The 19,680-nt window shown below is 40.9% G+C and overlaps 3 protein-coding genes across 3 annotated transcripts in view; all 3 read left to right on the plus strand.

Annotated features, from left to right (window-relative positions):
- Nucleotides 1–4,479, plus strand: part of LOC140268219 (sodium channel protein type 5 subunit alpha-like) — a 32,007-nt gene extending 27,528 nt beyond the window's left edge. Inside the window, exons 21-26 of the mRNA XM_072362988.1 lie at nucleotides 589–861; nucleotides 1,228–1,281; nucleotides 1,367–1,508; nucleotides 1,776–1,876; nucleotides 2,097–2,367; nucleotides 3,245–4,479. Coding sequence (XP_072219089.1) covers nucleotides 589–861; nucleotides 1,228–1,281; nucleotides 1,367–1,508; nucleotides 1,776–1,876; nucleotides 2,097–2,367; nucleotides 3,245–4,479 — 2,076 coding nt within the window. The remainder of the gene's footprint in view (nucleotides 1–588; nucleotides 862–1,227; nucleotides 1,282–1,366; nucleotides 1,509–1,775; nucleotides 1,877–2,096; nucleotides 2,368–3,244) is intronic.
- A 4,021-nt stretch (nucleotides 4,480–8,500) lies between these two features.
- Nucleotides 8,501–12,896, plus strand: LOC140268901 (uncharacterized). Its single transcript, XM_072363895.1, has 7 exons — nucleotides 8,501–8,629; nucleotides 9,219–9,421; nucleotides 9,658–9,750; nucleotides 9,840–9,932; nucleotides 10,002–10,112; nucleotides 10,221–10,353; nucleotides 10,990–12,896. Exons 1-7 carry the CDS (start codon nucleotides 8,626–8,628, stop codon nucleotides 12,378–12,380), a joined length of 2,028 nt encoding a protein of 675 aa, XP_072219996.1. The 5' UTR covers nucleotides 8,501–8,625; the 3' UTR covers nucleotides 12,381–12,896.
- Nucleotides 12,897–13,173: 277 nt separating this feature from the next.
- Nucleotides 13,174–19,060, plus strand: LOC140268960 (uncharacterized). Its single transcript, XM_072363958.1, has 7 exons — nucleotides 13,174–13,367; nucleotides 14,180–14,382; nucleotides 14,501–14,593; nucleotides 14,888–14,983; nucleotides 15,819–15,929; nucleotides 16,035–16,164; nucleotides 16,261–19,060. Exons 1-7 carry the CDS (start codon nucleotides 13,355–13,357, stop codon nucleotides 18,135–18,137), a joined length of 2,523 nt encoding a protein of 840 aa, XP_072220059.1. The 5' UTR covers nucleotides 13,174–13,354; the 3' UTR covers nucleotides 18,138–19,060.
- The last annotated feature ends 620 nt before the right edge of the window (nucleotides 19,061–19,680 follow it).

Here is a 19,680-nt window from a genome sequence, read left to right on the forward strand (position 1 = left end):
TGGTGGAAAAGGGGTGTATGACAGAGGTTTACTGTACTGTACTGTACTGACTCTCCGTGCAACAAACTGCCAGTGCGACACTAGTCCTGCGCATTCATTTCTACGGTCCTCTCCTTTATCTACCTTCCGTCCCACTCACTGTTCCTTACTTTTCTACTTCACTTTCACCTGCCAATAGTTGGGGTTACGAGTAAAAAGTCAGGGGTAGAATTATTCTACGTGGTCTGTTAAGAGGTTATCAATAGACACTATGCTTAGAAAGGTACATATTGTTAAGGGCTACACATTTTTAAGGGAAAAATCATGAAAACAGGAATGTAAATGCAAACGTTTAAGTATTTTTTCTATTTGACAGGTTTTTTTTTTTTTTAGACTTTAGGGTGATGTCTTTAGGATGTATTTACAGTCATGAAAACCTACACCTAAATCAACAGAAATCGGTTCTCTTATTATTATTATTCATGTATCCCACTTTTTACAAGGCTTACACATAAAACAAGTTTGTGTGTCAGACTGATGTGTCACCTAACTAATCAGAGATGTGAACGAACAACACTAATGACCTGTTTCTTGGCTGTTTCTCATCAGGTCGTTGTGAATGCCCTTATAGGAGCCATCCCCTCAATTATGAACGTGCTCCTTGTGTGTCTCATCTTCTGGCTCATCTTCAGCATCATGGGAGTCAACCTGTTCGCCGGCAAGTTTGGAAAATGTGTGAACAGAACAGGCTTTATCCACAACATTTCTATAATCAACAACAAGTCTGATTGTCTCGCTATGAATGACACCCAGTTTTACTGGACAACAGTCAAGGTCAACTTTGACAATGTGGGACTCGGCTACCTTTCCCTTCTGCAAGTGGTGAGTTTCCTCCTTCTGCAAACATTCTTTTTTTTTCATCAATCCAACCTGAAAAGTCATCAGCTGGGCAAGAAACATGTTAACTTTAACAAGAGCTTCTCCAGCATGAATAATTCCTCACAACTTTGTTCCTATCCCGCTGAAACATCTTGAATTCTACTAACATATCAACAGACAGCTTTGAATGAATTCACATAAGTTTTATCTTGTGTTTTGGTTGTTGTTTCATGAAATCTCAAAGTTTTTATGTAGTTATTCTAACAGCTCAGAAAGACATTGCAGTGTCTGTTTTCGACAGATTTAACTTAAGGTCTCGCAAAAAAGTGTCGTGACTGAACAGTAAGGTTGTGTTGTATCGTGTTATAGGCAACATTTAAAGGATGGATGGAAATAATGAATGCCGCTGTTGATTCAAGAGGAGTAAGTATGTCCAGTTTTTTCAGGATCTACATTATAAATGTCTTCAGAAGTCACCAGGTGACTTATAAACCCCTTTTTTTTTCAGGTGGAGGAACAACCCAGCAGAGAAATCAACCTCTACATGTACCTCTACTTTGTTGTCTTCATCATATTTGGTTCCTTCTTCACCCTCAACCTCTTCATAGGTGTCATCATTGACAATTTTAATCAGCAGAAAAGAAAGATAAGTATTAGCACCGCTGTCAGATGTGGATTACTTGATGTTTGCAAGTAGTTCTTAGTATTTTAAGGTATCACCAATTCTGGTTCCATTACTTTAAGAAGAAAAAAAAACCCTCTAGTGATTAGAAGGGACTGCTAATACCAAGTAACACAACTGGTGGGGAAATAACTTGGCTTTAACTTTATGTTTGAAATTTGATTTAAAAAAAATGTTAGATCTCTGTAAAATAAAAATAAAATAATGTGAGATTTTTTTTTTATTTTGTACTTAGGTGGACAGGATATCTTCATGACTGAAGAACAGAAGAAGTACTATAGTGCTATGAAGAAGTTGGGATCTAAAAAACCTCAAAAGCCAATACCAAGGCCTGCGGTATAGTTAAAACACAAGTCACAAATGGAATTTATTTCAGAGACACTAATGCATTATGTAACATTTCAGTAAGCTGATGTTTAATAATGAACATGCGTGTAAAATGCATCCATTACTTATATGACTATTAATGCAATATATCGACTTGTGAGCATTCATAAAATCTTGCATGAGGATTGCTTTTTATCTATTAACGACTGCTTTTATTTCCCCATCTTAGAACACTCTCCAAGCCTTCTTCTTTGATCTGGTCTCCAAGCAAGCCTTCGACATCATGATCATGATGCTCATTATTGTCAATATGGTGACCATGATGGTGGAAACCGATGAGCAGTCCGAGCCAAAGGAGTCCGTTCTCAACAAGATCAACCTGGTCTTCATTGTGTTTTTCACCACTGAATGCCTGATCAAGCTTTTTGCCCTCCGATGTTACTTCTTCACAGTTGCATGGAACATTTTTGACTTTGTAGTGATAATTCTCTCTATTACCGGTAAGAACTGACACACGGAATAAAAAAAAGAGAAATATTCACTTCTTTATTTCCCCATTTTCATTCATTCAGTTATTGTGTTATCAACACTGAAAATAATTGAGAGAACTCACAAAGTACGATATCTACATTAATATTTTTGGCCACAGTCGGGAGAGAGTTGCCTCCACTCTATTAAAGTCAAGATAACTTTGTCCACCATTTGATGGACAGGTAGTAATCTGTGGGATAAACCTAAATTTTCTACAACCGTAGCTGGGTTCTCATTTACTTGCTAAGAAAATCAGAAGCATCCTTTTGAAAAGCCACAAAAGTGTCGCTAGAAGGTGGAAATACAGGTTACAATGCCAGTGGTTGGAATTCAAAAGCAATCGTGGTCAAAGGAAAAAAAACAACAACAACAGAAGTGGACATCCACATGAGGAAAATGGAGTCAGCTGGCTTTCAGGAAAATCTCTGGGAATATTTAGGATATCATATCATATCTGGGAGCATGACATCCAGGGTATTTTAATCTTTACCAGGTCAAAATGCAATTTGCAATGTTATTTCCACTTCGTCTGATGCTTTTAACAAAAGCATTGGTGGAACTTTCTTTTTTTTAATTGTTTGGTTCACCTTTTTCTTTTTCACATCCTCTAAACACATTTAAAAAATGGAAGCCTGGCTACTAATATGAATCTAAACCATAAGATCGATCACACACTCAAGCTTGAGTAAACTTCATCCAAGTGAAATATTTTTATGGGTTCATCAATGCAATGTTCCCTTACACAATAGATATAGTAATTGTATTCATTTTTGACATGTGCAGCTCTAAGTGGATTAAAGTTCATATTTTCAAATGTGACAAATTTCTTTTTCTCTCTGATTTCAGGGATTGTTCTCGCTGACATCATTGAGAAGTACTTTGTATCTCCAACCTTGTTTCGAGTTATTAGACTGGCAAGGATAGGACGTGTACTTCGACTTATACGTGCAGCCAAAGGAATAAGAACTTTACTGTTTGCCTTAATGATGTCCATGCCAGCACTGTTCAACATTGGCCTCCTACTCTTCCTCGTCATGTTCATCTATGCTATCTTCGGTATGGCGAACTTCGCCTATGTGAAAAAACAAGATGGGGTCGATGACATGTTTAACTTTGAGACCTTTGGGAACAGTATTATCTGCCTTTTTCAGATCAGCACTTCAGCAGGCTGGGACAACCTCCTGAGTCCTATAATGTCAAGCCCTCCAGAGGAGTGCGACAGTACTTTTGTCAATACTGGCACTAACACCCGAGGAAACTGTGGCAATCCCTCAGTGGGCATAGCTTTCTTTGTCAGTTACATTATAATCTCTTTCCTTATTGTTGTAAATATGTATATAGCTATCATTCTGGAGAATTTCAGTGTTGCCACAGAGGAGAGCACAGAGCCACTGAGTGAGGATGACTTTGAAATGTTTTATGAGGTTTGGGAGAAGTTTGATTCTGAGGCCACACAGTTCATTGAGTTCTCAATGCTTTCAAAATTTGCTGACGCTCTGTCGGAGCCGCTGCGTATAGCAAAGCCCAACAAGATCAAGCTGATCTCCATGGACCTTCCCATGGTCAGTGGGGATAGGATCCACTGCCTGGACATCTTGTTTGCCTTCACAAAGCGTGTACTGGGAGAGTCGGGTGAAATGGACACCTTGAAAGAGCAAATGGAGGAAAAGTTCATGATGGCCAACCCCTCCAAAATTTCTCATGAGCCCATCACCTCCACACTGCGCCGCAAATTGGAGGAAGTGTCTGTAGTCATAATTCAGAGGTGTTATAGGAGGCATCTGATGCGCCGGCAAATGAAGCAGGCATCCTACCTTTACAGACAAATCAAGTGTGAGACTGTAGTGGATGTGGAGAATGCTCCAGAAACAGAGGGGCTAATAGCCTCCATGATACAGCACTATGGTTCTATTGGGGTCACAGCAGTACAGATAACAGAGGACACACTAATGTCTTCGCAACAATCTTATGATAGTGTGACCAGGGCAGCCTCTCTGAGCCCCTCTGATGCTTTCAGATCAATATCTAGAGGCCCTGGGGTTGGGAAACCTGGTGAAGGCTATGATGAAACTTTTCTTTGAGACTCAGTTACAAAGCGAGGGATTTAATGTACTTAGTCTGTTTTGTTTACAGCTGAGAATAGTGATGATAGCACCTCATGGTCAAACAGATTGATTATTTTTATTCTAGAAGATGCAGCAGAAATGTGCAATATTTTTAAGTAGCTAACAGCCTCTGTTTCAGTGGAGTAACTCAGATGTAGAGTAGCTTACGTAGTCATTATCTTCAAGAGAGCAGATGGAGAGCTATCAGGTGAAACTTGTTCTCACAACATCTTTCCCACAATGAATACTCATTTTGGAAATTATAACCAAAAAAATATCAATATCAGATATGTTATCACAAAACTTTGGTACTCAATTTCAACATACAGTGGTGCTTCTCAATCAGTTTTTCAGCCATTTTTGAATTGTCTTTATTTTTGCACAAATATGACAACTCCAAAGTATAAATTATAGCAAATAACTGTTGTTCTCTTTGTAAATGTCTTCTTGGCTCTGTGGTTATTGTCCAGTTTCAATCCAGATTGGGTGTCGTTAGCAAGAAAGCAAAGAAGAGGATTTGCTAAATAGTTACATTCATTGAAATGATTTTCTACACTGACTGACAATGATGTATATTTGTGCTGCAAAAACCTTTGAGCACATGTACAAAGAAATATGCATCTGAGGCCAAATATCTCGCCTCTCGGTCACAGAAAGGAAAGAAACTTAAAAGACAAATTTAACGAACAAAAATCATTTTTTGTTAGTCATTAAACTTTGCTAACTACAAGCTAATGCTGCTATATGTTTTTAGCGTTTCTTTACTAAAGCCAAGAGCAGTTCATACAAGCAGATAAAAGAACCTGTATCATGAACCTTTGTAACAAAACTATCTATTTTAGCTCAGAGTGTGTTCTTTTTTTCCTGCACATACATGTCAATATTTTCTCCAAATGCACAGATGCATTTAAGGTAATTTTCTTATGTTAGCAGGCTATGTATTACTAACATTGACTGTGGCATCTGATTAAAACTGAAGCCAATATTTGCTCATAAAATTAAGGTGTCTGAATTTAAAGGCAAACAGTAAACTAAGTGTCAGCTGAAATCATGACCTGATCAGTATTTTGATGCTTTAAAACTATTCTTACTGAGCAAAGTGATCAATCACGTTATCCTTCTATACGAACCTCCAACAAATAAAAGGATATCTATGTGTACAGCGTATATTATATACAATACACTGCTGAAATGTAGCCTATTCATTTTAAAACACATACTTGTGAGGAGAAGCACCGTTCTTGTCATTATTCAGTATTAAACCGCTGCTAAAATGAAGGATGTTTTTCTAGTGAAAAAGCACTATTTACCGTTACCCTGTCACATCTAACACATTACGAGTTTAACTTGCGTGTCAGTTACAAAGAAGGGCTGTGTGTACTAATAATACCTGATTCATGTGCCTGATTTCAGTTTTTGTCTGCACACCTCTCTGAACCTCTCTAGGAAATCTAATTTTGATCTGATGGATGGGGGGGGGGGGGGGGGGGGGGGGCATGAACGCACCAAAAGCTCATTTTTTTGATAAGTGTGTAAAAAGCTTTGAGGTTGTAATGTATATAAAGCTGATTTTTACCAATTTTTTTGTAAAATATTTATATTGAAAGGCCGTTTCAGTGACTCTCGTGATGGCCATAACAAGGTATGATCAAATCATATAAATATAACATGTTCATTTTTTTTTTTATAAAAGTCTTTCCTCCTGAACATGATTATCTGCATTGCAATTAGGTGTAACAGTTCATGGATTGTTTTATTGAATGGTAATAAAACTCTTTTCCATATTTGTCAGCCTCCCAACTGTCAGTACAGTTTACAGTGACTCGAGCTGATGTTAATATTTACGTGTATTATCTTTGAATGTACCAAACAGAAAATGAAAAGAAAACTCAATACTCCAGGGTCTCCATCTTTACATCAGAAGCCAGTTAGCTGATTTGACCCCATTACAAGTCAGGGTAGTGTTAAATCTCTCTCTCTCCCTCTTAGCCCATGTGTACGAAAAAAAAAAAAACAGGACAGATGTGCACAGACCTCTGCATCTCCATGGTGATCTATCTGCCCTTGTGAGTGTGTTGCCCTTTAAAGCTTAAATTTGTTTATAATGCCTCTGCAAATGCAGCACAATCACATAAAACCTCCCTTAACATCATAGCTTAAATGTTATTGTGTCGAAATGGAGGCTCACACACACACACATAGACACTGCTGTGAGATTAACCACTGTTCATGGAAAATTTTCTAATAAAGTTTGAGGCCGGGAAAATAATAAAACCAAAGAAACCGGGCATAAAGCATTCTGGCATTTTCTGTCTTTAGGACTTGACCTTTAGAAAGAAGCTCCTCAAGATTTTGCTAACTTGTTCTGCTGAAATAATTCTTAGCGATTAGAGTTAAATTCATGTTCACTTGAGGGCTCCCACGTTTTTTGGTTTGGGAAAAAAAAAAAATCATCGAGGGTGCCAATTTGGATTTATCCCCAAAGAGATTTCCTCTCTCTGGTTGTCTGGGTGGTTAAATCCAACTCTGACCAGCTGGGATAGAGGGATAATCTGTGTGTTAAAAAAAAAAAAAATCACTTGTTTTAATTACACACGCACATACTTTCTCTCGCTCTTTCCCTCTCACTGTCCCACACGCACACACACACCCACCCACAGAGCACACATGAGCACTTACATGCATTAACGCATCTATCGCACGCTCACTTAACGTTTGCCATCCATCCTCATAATTACACTGAATTAAATTTGGGTTTGTGCGTGAGGTGCCAGGAAAATGCGACTTGAGTGAATGTGACTTGGTAATTGATCTGATTTTTAAGCGTTTGGACATGTGGTGGAGATTAAAGCTTCATCTGAGGGAAAGAACACTTTTTAAAAAGATTAAAAAGGCACTATATCTAATTACAGAATGCACCAGCACACAGCAAAACATGGCAATGTTAATGGAATGCAGTGCAAATTGCCTGCATATATACTGTGACAATGCTAATAGAAAATGCATTTAATGAATTGCTTGTTCATTTTGTGTTATATATTCAAATAACACTGAGTTAAATGAATGTCATGAGTCACACTCTGTGTCCGTTATTAGCCCATGAAGATTTATTTTCTAATATGTACTTTGTTTTTTGTCTTTACATCTTTTCATTGCAGGAGTGGAATTAGACATATATCTGTACACAATTACAGAAAATGATTTTTGATGTTGGGTGAGCCAGCCAGCAGCGACTATGTTGTAAATAGTTTTTTTTTAATGGCTGGAAGGTGTATGCTCACAGTATTGGCAGATTAAGAAGTAATTCTTGTTACTTGACTGTCAGTACCCTATCAAGTCAGAATCAGAAGTACTGCGAGTATTCAACTGAGGGCTATACCGATGCAGCAAATCTTAAAAAAATCTTAATATTTGGTCACTAATACAGATTTTTACTGAAACAGATTTTGTCTTTGTCTTACAAACTTAGAGGGCCTTTTAACTGCATAACATAACTCAATAATATTGAAATTACAAGTTAAAGTTAGCCTGTTAGATGTGGTCACAAATTCTTAAGCCTGACCCTGTCAAAGAGATAGGAAATTTAAAAATAATGAAAGAGGAAACAACCTTTTAGCTGCAAGTGCTGCTTTCAGTCGGCGTTCACTGCAGGGACTTACTTAGTCATGGTGGCTAACAATGCCCAGATGGCCTGTTGAAGCACTATCTAATTACTTCTCCCATAGATCGTGTGTTTCTGAAGTATTTGCTTGGTTGTGACTGTTTCAAGAGTGTCTGGCCAGACCCCTCTCGACTGTTTCATATCCATCACTGCCACCACTCGGTTATTAATGAATCTACAGATCTCTTTGAAGAGTGAGCAGTTTTAGTGAAAAAGATCATGTTGGACAGACAACAAGCTATGAGCACGAACAGAAATGTTACAGCTGTGTGTGGAGCAAAAGGGTGTCAACCTAAATATATGACACGAAGAAGACGAGGCCGGAAGTATTCCTCCACTTGAGTGATACACAAACAGACATTGTTGAACCAAGAGCTACACTATTGTAAAGGAAAATATTTTCCATTAGAAAAGACTGCTGAATCCACATTCTGACATCGCAATCATTCCGGAGATTAAAAATGGGTAAGGATTTTTTGTGGAGTTCGTATCGGTTTAACCAGTGTTAGCTTGCCTGCTAACGTGAAAATAGTCGTTATTTATCTGGGAGGTATTTTACTGTGGAGACAACAAAGCTGCGTTTTCTATTGCTGGCTTATCCTCAAAATGTGTTCCAAAATTTCCACATTCTTGGTATTACCATGTAACAGTTTTTTAGTGTGCATTTCCTAGCTTCCAAGTTTCTTTTAAAATAACTACAACACACTTGTGGAAATAATTTGCTGTTAGTGCCTCTCAAAAGAGAAATGACACAGATCACACCTCAGTCGAAAATAAAGGAGGAAAATATGATCGTTTAATGGAACATTTTTTAAAAGAGAGCCCGTAATGTGTCGACACTTAAACAATAAAGAAATTAAGAAAAATGCCATTGATATTCTCCACTTGGGGCTTATTTTGATGACATCATATCTCTTGCATAATTCAGATTTCGACCTTAGTCTACCTCCTCTGAGAGGGCCCAGTGATTTGATAAATTTTTATGTCACTAAACGGTTGATTAAAGAATGATTAGTAATTCTCATGTTTACAAAAAATAACTAACTCCTTCCAGAGGGTCCTCTGCCGCCGTCATCGCTGCAGCTCCTGGTTCCCCCTCTGCGTGTGATGTCGGCTCTGATGTGGAGGGTGGTTCATCTGAGAAACGTCGAGCATTATGGGAAAGTGGAGGAGTTTGTGTCCATGGTAACTGAAGCCATTCCTGACATCCTGACACACAGACAGATGAGGCTGCTAACACTGGGCTTAAAAGCAAAGGTGACTCACACATCCAACTTATATATTCAGTGTAAGAAGATGATCATTTTTAGAAAAGCCGCAAAGGAAGATGACAGAGCATTTGCTAATCCTTGAAAAAGGAAAATCAGTGCTGTGGTGTTTGAATTCAATTTATTACTGTCTCTAACATCCTCAGTTCAGTGCGTATGAAGGAAGTAGTTTGGACGAGGAGGAGGCAGTTGGAGCTTCACTGTTTCTGCTAAATGCTTTTGCAGATGTTGTTGCAGTTGTTAAGTTTGGAACCATCAGATGACCTTGGAGGGGTGAAAACACACTTGGACAGCCTGCTACACACCTGCTCAGAACAGGTGTGTGAGACTTTACATTCATGGACCCTGGATACTGGCTGCTTGAGAAGCTTTCTGCCTATTCAAAACATGAACATTAAACTTGACAGGTTCATGGAGGATCTGAAGCTCTCGAAGCCAACTTTGTCAAACTTGTTCAAAGACTCCTGGAAGACGCAAAAGAAAGAGAACTCTTCCTTAAGGTCTGTATCAGTTTAGATACTAAAAGGTGCTGTTTGTTGGTTGATTTTAAACATCCACTCTTCTGACAGAATGTGTGTCCGGTGGAGTATGGACCAGACTTTGATGCAGCGCTGGAAACACTGCTTTGTGAATTCCTCACCAAACTGGAAGAGCTCATCTTTATACCCGACTATAAGCAGGTCGAGAGACCAACATTTGTTATGAAAAATAACTTTTTATACTGCATTTTTCCAGAGGTTGTTGATTTGGTTTCAGGACATTTAAAAATGTATTTTTTTTTTGTAAAGACAGCAGAGTGGATTTGTGATTCACCTTCAGTGCTAGAGGAGTACATGCTGTGTGAAACCAAAAATGATGACCTCAAACTATTGCTCAGAAGCAAAATGTGCCGTGGTCAAATGGCCAAAATGGATTCCAGTGGTAAGTCTGTGTGCCTGAAATATGAGCCAACTTTATTGCTGTAGGGTAGTGCTAAAGTGATCTGCACAGTGTGAGTAATGAGTCAGAAATTGTTAAGTAAGAAGTCTAATGTTTCCCTCTATTTGAAAATAAATATTTGTTATATGTTTCAGAAAACAAAACCCAAAGGAAACTGTGAATAATATGATATTGTTCACTCTTTGTGGACATTTGTTGCCACATTCAGAATGCATTTGATAATCTTTGTTCAAAAATAAACAAATGTAAGAGATAGTCGCTTTCATGGTTCCCACAAATGTGTTCTTATACTACTGCTTCATTCTTTTGTTCTTCCTCTTCCATTGGCTCCAGGGCACACTAGACAATAGGGTGACTTGTGTTCCATCTAGTGGTGGAAAGTGATATTGCAGTAAAATGCTGTCTGTCCCCAAAGTAAGTCTTCTGGATAGCTCGTATATAATCATAAGTATTATTGCCTCAGAAAAAAACAAAGGTCAGGAAATGGCTAATTCAAAGAATAAAGAAGCAAAATTAGTGGGGTGTACTTGAAATATTAATTGGTTAGAAAAGACACATCCTTAAATGAACAAACTGATTCATAACTCTTTCTTTTTCTCTCTGTCTCTCTTCCATTAGTGCCTTCTGTCTCAGAGCAGCACCTCCTCACATCCTTGTCTTTTCCTGTCTCAGTGAGAGACACCAGCGCCAAAAATTTGAACTCTAACATACAAACATTTGACAGCCAGAGAAAATCTGAGGCCGCTATTCTTCAAGAAGTCACATTTGACATACAGGATACTAAATGGCCATCTGAGATGGAGCCAAACATTCTGAACGGCAACAAAGCTGAACATGTAACGGTAGGGACACACACCGACGGTATTCTTGATGTTCTTATCGTTGAGGAGTACGGTGACCAAAGCACAACCACCTCCCATGCTCCTTGCACATCTGCTCAGAGTCCTGTAACTTCCAGCTTTATGATTGCTCCCCCAAGGAAGAGAGTTGCTCACAGATGTCCTCAGTGTGGGAAGTGCTATATTTACCGCTATGAACTTTTGGATCATCAGCGGCTGCACACTGGAGAGAACCCTTACAAGTGCTCTCAGTGCGGGAAAGCCTTTAGGAGGGCCTCAGACCTATCAAGCCACAGGAGGACACAGTGCAGGAAAGCAGATTATATTTGCATCAAATGTGGGAAAAGCTTTCAATCTGTGCGGGACAAATTTAAACACCAGTGTGTTCGTAGTGTCCAAATGTTTGACTGTTCTCAGTGCGGGAAAAGCTTCAAAAGGAAGTGCCTGCTGGGTAAGCATGAGCTGACTCACAAGCAGAGCCGTGTGTTCACATGCAAGCAGTGCGGGGAGGTGTACCCCAGCATGAGTGAGCTGAAGTTTCATCAGAAGATTCATCCTCCAGAGCTGTCCAATCGGTGCAAGCAGTGCGGCAAATTTTTCAGCTCGATGGCGAATTTGGCCGCTCACGAGCTCCGCCACACGCAGCAAAAGACACAGATTTGTGCACTTTGTGGCAAAGCCTTCAAAAACAAACAAGACTTGAACCTTCACATGCGTAGTCACACAGGCGAGAGGCCATTTCAGTGTACATATTGTGGGAAGCGCTTCTCTGTGTCCGGAAATTTGAACATACACGTAAGAATTCACACTGGAGAGAAGCCGTATCTGTGCTCCGACTGCGGCAAGGCTTTCATCTCAGCCAGCGAGCTGCAGATACACAGACGCACGCACACGGGTGAAAGGCCCTACAAGTGCCCGGTGTGTGGGAAAGGATTCACCATGGCAAGCAAGGTGACGCTTCATAAGCGCGTTCACACCGGAGAACGCCCGTATGCATGCTCTGAATGTGGGAAAGGTTTTTCCCGTGCCAGTGAACTGAAAAAACACACCATGAAACATACAGGGGTTCGACCCTACACTTGCCAGCTGTGTGCAAAGGCTTACATATGCCTGAATCACCTCAAGCGGCACCTCAAAACTCATAGCATAATCCAGACCCAGACTCTCTGATTTGTATGTCGTGTTGTTATCATTTTACAAATGGATTTCCTCATTTAGCCAGTTTGTACTGATTGTGTTGGCTTTATAGACTGTGTGATGCTGTAAGAGATCCTTTCTTGTAGAACTATGTTGTTGAAATGCTCGTCTTTACTGACTCAGATCTTGGCCTTCCTTTTTTTTTGGTGCGTTTTAATTGCAAACCTCAGTATTTAAACTTTGTGTGCAGCTTTTGGACCTTAAGTGTCTTGCCTTTTGCTCTCTTAATTCCAAAAATGTATGTTAAAGTCATCTTGAAGAAAACTTTTGAAAATGTTATTAATTTATGCCAACGTATATTGCCAGTTAAGTCTTCATTTCTATCGGTATGAGTTTGTTTTATAACACAGTATTGTAATTCTTGAATAATCTGCAAGAAAGTTATGGCTCCTCATCAGCAAAACGTCAGTCCAAGACCCAATATGCTACAGTGGTCTTGCAAAATGTTAATACTTGTTTGTTTTTGATTTTTGATAAATTATCTGAAAACAAATTCAGCCTTTTACACCTCTTTTTCTTTTTATTCTTCATAATTAGATATGGCAATAAACTTCAAGCATAGCTTTTACGTAATAAAAAAATCTCCATTTTTAAATTGATGTAGATTAATTTCAAACATTTAATTTATGTTAAGAAAATACAGATATTATCTACTATAACATAGTGCGTAAGGTTCAATCTTCCATTATCCGGTGATGCGGTGCTTGTGATTTTGACACTACAGAACGAATTGGAATCGGAATATGCGGGCTGCCCCGTATAGCAAAACGAACTACACTATTCAAAACGGACACTGACTGGTCCAATGCTCCCTCTCGTGAGTAGCGTGTTTCAGGAAGAAGTTGGCGCCTGAAGCTCCATATTCTGGTTGCTAGCAAGCTAACCGAAACGATGAAAGATAGTCTTTTTTATTGAGTGTTTCTCCGGCGTTGTTAAAGACTCCCAAAATGAACGACATGGGTATGTATTATGTTGTGAAACTCGGCCACATTGTGTATTTTTGCGTCTTTTGCGTGTAGCCGAATTGCTGCAGAGAGGGATTAGCCGAGGCTCAGCAGGCCTCGACTATTCCCTGGAACAAGAATTGTTTTTATCCCTAAAAAAATAAGCTGCCTTTGCTAAGCAGCAATAGCGGCCTTGTGGCTAACATGTTAGCATCAGCTAACGTCTTGCAGTGGGCACAAACTTACAATACCTTGTGATTAAAAAGCTTTTCAAATTATTCCACTTTTCAAAAGCTGTGCAGTTTAAGTCCTTTATCTACCAGTCAAAAAGATGCAGCTTATTTTTAATTTAAATTCTTGACGTTTCGTAAATAGTTAGCGGTCTGCAGTTTGAATTGGTAATGTCTAATCATCAAGTTGGCAGCTCACAACCCTTCTATGTGTTTCGGTGTGTTTAATGTACACCCAGAGAATGTATGAAGGTCCAGAACCTGTGTGCAAATCCGGTGCTCATCATTTACTACACAGTCTGATACATTTGGAATTAGTGTAACGCAGTCGAAGAAGTAAACCCAGTGCTGACTTCAGGAGCTGGACCTGAGCGTACGCATTTCCAGCTTCCAGTCAGCACTGCTCGTATATGATTTAATGCGCGAGCACGCGAAAACTAGACTTAAAAGTGACCTAAAGGAAATTTCTTCTTCTTCTTTTCATTGTCTAAAAATTAGCTCATGAAATGTTGTAGATAAAACTTAAGGGTTCGGTAGTTACAGTGTTCTCATCCTGCTTTTCAGTTTGGATAATTCAAGTATACTTTTGTCTCTGAAGAATTCAGTGTTCCCTTGTCTTCGCTGGCACTCCTGGTCCCACCGCTTCGATTAATGTCAGCAGTTATGTGGGAAGTGGTAAGGCAGCGGAACATAAAGCACTATGGGAAGCTGGAGGAGTTTGTATCCATGGTAACAGATGCAGTTCCTGAACTGATGAGTAAAAGAGAGGGGAGACTGCTCTCCCTGGGCCTGAGAGCAAGGGTAAGTGGAAATGTGTGAATTCTTCATTAATAAGAGGAGAAGTGTTCAAATAAGAACCCCCCTCCCCCAAAGAGGACGTTAGGGAAAACATTAATTTTACCAATTACCTTTCTTCCAGACAACTCTCGAACTGCTGCGCTCGGAACACCCTGAAGATCTCAAAGCAGTCGAGACTCATCTTAACAGAATCCGAACTTCATGCATTGAGGAGGTGAGGGATGCTGTTAACTTTTTGATCAACTGAAAAGTTTTTTTTCAACAAAAAGGCTGACACATGAACAGATTCCAACATCTTAAGTTGTTGGATTTTCTCTCTTTATCTTGAATTAGTAAATTGTTATGGATAGTTTTCACCATTTTCTAACATTTTATACAACAATAGAATGCCAAATAGATTAATTCGATAAGACAATCAATGTTCAAAAAATAATTAGTTGCGGGCCTTAAAGGATATTTGATCATATAAATCAGTCTGATGTCATCTGAGTGGTGTCTTTCCACCCAGACAAATGATCCTGTGATTGAAGCCCCGGAGGCAAACTTCATGAAGTTGGTGCAAGGCCTCATTGAAGACACTGACGGCAGGGAACACTTTCTAAAGGTAAAAACAACACAAAAGTGTAACTTGGAGGTTAAAAACCTCCACAACTTTGGCCCCATCCCAGTTCCGCCCCATGGCCTGACCACTTCACCCTACCCTACCATTATGGGATTTGGCCTTGTTGTTGAAACACTTTGGAAAAACTATGCTTTTGAAAAAACATGTGACTTTCTCAAACAACAAAGCCAGTTGTCAGTAAAGTAAATGTGGGAACAGACATTCAGTTAAAAAAAAAACAACCCAGGACTGGCAGTCCGCCATCTATGCAAGTTCTGCTGCTTTCGAGACATAAAATCTCTGATTGAATAATTTTTTACTCAACAGATATTTCGGTTTGTGTGGTCAGGTGCGGGCTTGTAGCGCGACATCTCCTATCGGTGCTGGTGTTTGTGTGCGTCATATGTCATGCCACAGCTGTCTGGCACGGTGTATTTTTAGCTTCACGGTCAGGCTTTATATCAGCACTCCGTCACCATCGGTCCTTCCATCGTGTACAACGGTGTCTTGGCAGCCTGATGCCCGAAAGAGACGTACAATATAAGCCGCTGTACGGAGTAATCTGCTATTTGCTATCAGTCTCATACAAATCTGCCAGCTTTATCCCATCTGTAACTCTATGAAAATCCCCAGGTACATAATCCTCTCATCTAAAATGAGCGTCGCACACGGTCGAGTTTATTGTAACAGAAGCGCCACTAAAGCTCCCATCTCTTCACCTGCAGAGTTTAAATCCTGAGACATTTTAAATATTTAAAATCATTCTTTATTGCTGCTTCTCCATGTATGAGTAGTCTGTATATTGATGAGGATAACACCCTTTTCTTTTCTCCAACAGAATGTGTTTCCTGTGGAATATGGCCCTGACTTTGACACGGCATTAGAGACTTTAGTCTGTGAGTTCTTCACCAGACTAGAGGAGCTGCTGCCTATACCAGATTTCAAACAGGCAAGAGAGTGTCATTACAGGATTACGGAGAAAATGTGTAGGGCCACTTTCAGCTTAATTTACAACAATTCCACTTTGTCTTTTGTTTCTTTTCGCCCTCAACAGACTGCTTCCTGGATCAGTGCCGCCCCTGCTGTGTTAGAGGAGTACATGCAGTGTGTCTCAAACGGAGACGACCTTAAATTTCTTCTCCAGAGCAAACAGTGCCATGGAAAACTCGCAAAGACCACCGTTGGTGTGTTTGTATATATTTAAGATTTACAGTGCAGTCTTATAGTTAAATTTGTGGGGCTTTTCATTTATCCCCCCCCCTCCCTCATTCTCCCTGCAGCTCCGTTTCAATCTGATGATCTTCTGATTCCATCTCTGTCTCTCCCCCCATCCATGGAAGTGGCCATCGCTTCCCACCCAAGTGCTTGTGATGATGAGAATAATGACGTTCCTCAGATTGTCATGTTTGATGAAGAGCTGTCGACCAACCCATCCACCTCAGCTGACTTTCCAGAATCGCCCAAAAGAACTGATATCTCATCATCTCCTCGCAGAAGACAACTGTCAGGAATCCATAAATGCCCTGAGTGTGACAAATGCTTTAAGCATCACTCTGTCCTCATCGAACACCGGAGAGTCCACAGCGGGCTGCAGCCCTACAACTGCTCTGAGTGTGGAAGAGCTTTCAGAACAGCCACTCTGCTGGCTGGCCACAGGCTCCGGAAATGTAAAAATGCTGCGTATCTTTGTATCAAATGCGGGAACAGTTTTCCGACCTCACTGGATAAGTTCCGACACCACTGCCCGAAAAGGGGCCGCAACTACGACTGTGGACAATGCGGGAAGAGCTTTCCAAAGTCCAGCAGCCTGAAGGAGCACCTGCTAACTCACGTTCAGAGCCGCCTGTTCAAGTGCAGCCATTGCGGTGTTGGCTTTTCAGGAATTGGTGACCTGAAGTATCATCAGCAGGTAGATCATGACAAGCCTTATCAGTGCAAGCAATGTGGTAAGAGCTTCATCTCCTCAAAGAGTCTGGCCAAACATAAACAACGGCATGAGGAGGTCGGGGAAATGGAGGCGGCAAAATTAATGAGGGGCGGTAAACACAGGAAAAGCGTCTCAAATCACCGGACTTCCTCTACATCTCTGTCCTCCAGGAAGACATCTGTCAAAGCAGTCTACCCACGAGGAAGAGTCACTCATAACTGTCCGCTGTGTGGACGCAGCTTTAAGTATCGCTTTGAGTTTCTTGAACACCAGAGGTTCCACACTGCAGTGAAACCCTACAAATGCTCTCAGTGTGGTAAAGCCTTCCGCACAGAGGCTCATCTGTCGGGTCACAGGAAGAGAAAGTGTAAAAATGCCTCCCACATTTGCACCAAGTGTGGATGTCAGTTCAGGTCTCTGCATGAACGTGTCAGACACCAGTGTGTGCAGCTGCTGACAAAATACGAGTGTTCTCATTGCGGAAAGACCTTCAAGATGGCCCATCTGCTCAGGAACCACCAGATGAGTGAACATCAGCTTCCGTACAGCCCCAACCATCGCTTCAGGTGCAGATACTGCGACGAGACCTTCCCTGGCATCAGTGAGCTCAAGTATCATCAGAGAGTTGATCATGAGAAACCCTATCAGTGTCAGGAGTGCGGCAAGTGCTTCCTGTCCGAAAAGTGTTTGGCCAATCACGAGCTGCGGCACAATGACGAAAGACCCGAAAGCTGCCTGGTCTGCGGTCGCGGCTTCAGGAACCGCTACGATTTGAAGCAGCACATGCGCACTCACACAGGGGAGCGGCCTTACCAATGCACTCACTGTTCACAGTGTTTCTCCACAGCAGGAGGACTGCGCAGTCACACCAGGGTCCATACGGGCGAGAAGCCGCACGTTTGCCCAGATTGCGGGAAGGCTTTCTCCCAAATGGGCGCAATGCGCACCCACAGGCTCACCCACACAGGAGAGAGGCCATTCAAGTGCACGGTGTGTGGCAAAGGTTTTACAATGGCACACAAAGTAACAGTTCACATGCGCGTGCACACGGGAGAGCGGCCGTACGTGTGCTCTCAGTGCGGGAAAGCCTTCTCAGATGGAAGTGTGCTGAAGCAGCACATGCTGAACCACTCAGGGGTGAGACCGTACCACTGCCAGATCTGCCCCAAGACGTACACCTGTCTGAACCACCTGCGGAGGCACCTGAAGAGTCACTCCAACATGAACTGAATCCCGCCTGAAGGCAAACTGGGGCCAACGCTGATAACTGAACTAGACATACTGAAACGCTGCACTTGCTAAAAACTGGGTACTAAGAGTTTAATGGGCCAACTAAATCTGCAATACAGAATAATGAATGATGCTGTATGAATGTTGTGTAGATTGAGCTGAAGAGTTGCTCTTCTTTGCAATGTAAAATGTTTTTGAAGGATTATAGGAACCAGCACAAATAGTTCTCTTCCCTCATTCCCCACCAGGGTTTGAGTGTGTGCTTCTTTTTTTTTCCTGTACATTAGTTTCTAACACATGGAAACATTTGGATGGCAGACAGAGGACTGTTTTTTGGAACTCCCAAAGCGTCGCAGAAGGGAACACTTTATTGAACTGCTTTTGCATTCCACTCCAGCATTTCCTCTTTTCCAAAGAAAAAGGCTGAGGTGCATAATGACCCCCCCCCCCCTCCCATCCCCAGCCTGTTGCTGGATCCTGTTGGAGTTCCCCCTTATGAAGTCTACCATCATCTCTCTTTTTGTGGTGTTGGCAGTACATTGTGATGTGGAGCATAACACCACCACTTCCTGTGGATTTAGGGTCATGCAGAAATGTTATGAGTGAGCTCAAATGTAGCCCAGAAAGGATTTCTCCTCTGAGATGTAAGGCCCACTGTCTTATTTGGTTGACCTGCTGTATGTTCATAAGCTAAAATACTGATGAAAGTATATTTTTTTTAGAGAGACTTTGAAAGACACAGAGATGAACGCTGGGTCTCTTTGTAAGCATGGCGGGCGACAAATGCTGAGAGTGCACATTGGAATTGTTGATGACCTTTACTTCTACGTGACATTTCTTTATTTCTTTCCTGTTGGCCTTTTATAACACATACACTTTGGTTTGCAAGGTTTGTGAGATTAAAAATTGAATTAGCTTGGTTACTTTTTTCCCCCCCATCACTATAAGTTCTAAGACCCATGGTGAACAGTGTTCAGGTTTGGAGTTGGGATGAAATGGTTGCACTAGGTGGCAGTAGGTAACTTTTTTCCCCACTTCCTGCTGAACTTGACCTGTTGAGCAGTGCTTATTTAATCAAACATTTACTTTGCAGCATTCGCCATCAATCTGTAGTCTGCTCAAACATTTCTCAATGCTCTGCGGTTGCTGCAGAGGTTAATCTGCCCCATTTCCTGTAATTTACTCCTTGCTTCCTTGGCATAGTTAGCAATCTTGATTAACTTGCAATGTCCTCATGTTTCGACTGGCGCCTACAAAGAACTGATAAGGGAATTCTCCCCATTTTATCTTTTCTCATCCCAACTGTAGCCCGCTTTAGCTAACTAAAAGAGTTAATTGGGACCAAATCTGTTCCTATACCGCAGTTGCTAACTTGGAACTTTTGACAAATGAGGTATTGAGTCACAAGAACAAGCACATTGGATTCATCTTTTCCATGTGTGAGGAGAAACATGGTTTCGCTGGAAAAGAGAAATTAATGGTCTCCCCTGCACTCGTGCAGAGTCACTTCTAAATAGTTTCTGGAAAGCGGAAAGCAGGTATT

Source organism: Leuresthes tenuis, unplaced genomic scaffold, assembly GCF_036924035.1.
Source record: "Leuresthes tenuis unplaced genomic scaffold, fLeuTen1.0.hap1 SCAF_14, whole genome shotgun sequence".
Lineage (NCBI taxonomy): Eukaryota > Metazoa > Chordata > Actinopteri > Atheriniformes > Atherinopsidae > Leuresthes > Leuresthes tenuis.

Coding starts and splice junctions, on each gene's coding strand:
- LOC140268901 (XM_072363895.1), top strand. Junction 9,422..9,657: donor CACTGGGCTTAAAAGCAAAG/GTGACTCACACA, acceptor ATGCTTTTGCAG/ATGTTGTTGCAGTTGTTAAG. Junction 10,113..10,220: donor TTATACCCGACTATAAGCAG/GTCGAGAGACCA, acceptor TTTTTTGTAAAG/ACAGCAGAGTGGATTTGTGA.
- LOC140268960 (XM_072363958.1), top strand. Junction 14,594..14,887: donor GAACTTCATGCATTGAGGAG/GTGAGGGATGCT, acceptor CTTTCCACCCAG/ACAAATGATCCTGTGATTGA. Junction 14,984..15,818: donor GCAGGGAACACTTTCTAAAG/GTAAAAACAACA, acceptor TTTCTCCAACAG/AATGTGTTTCCTGTGGAATA.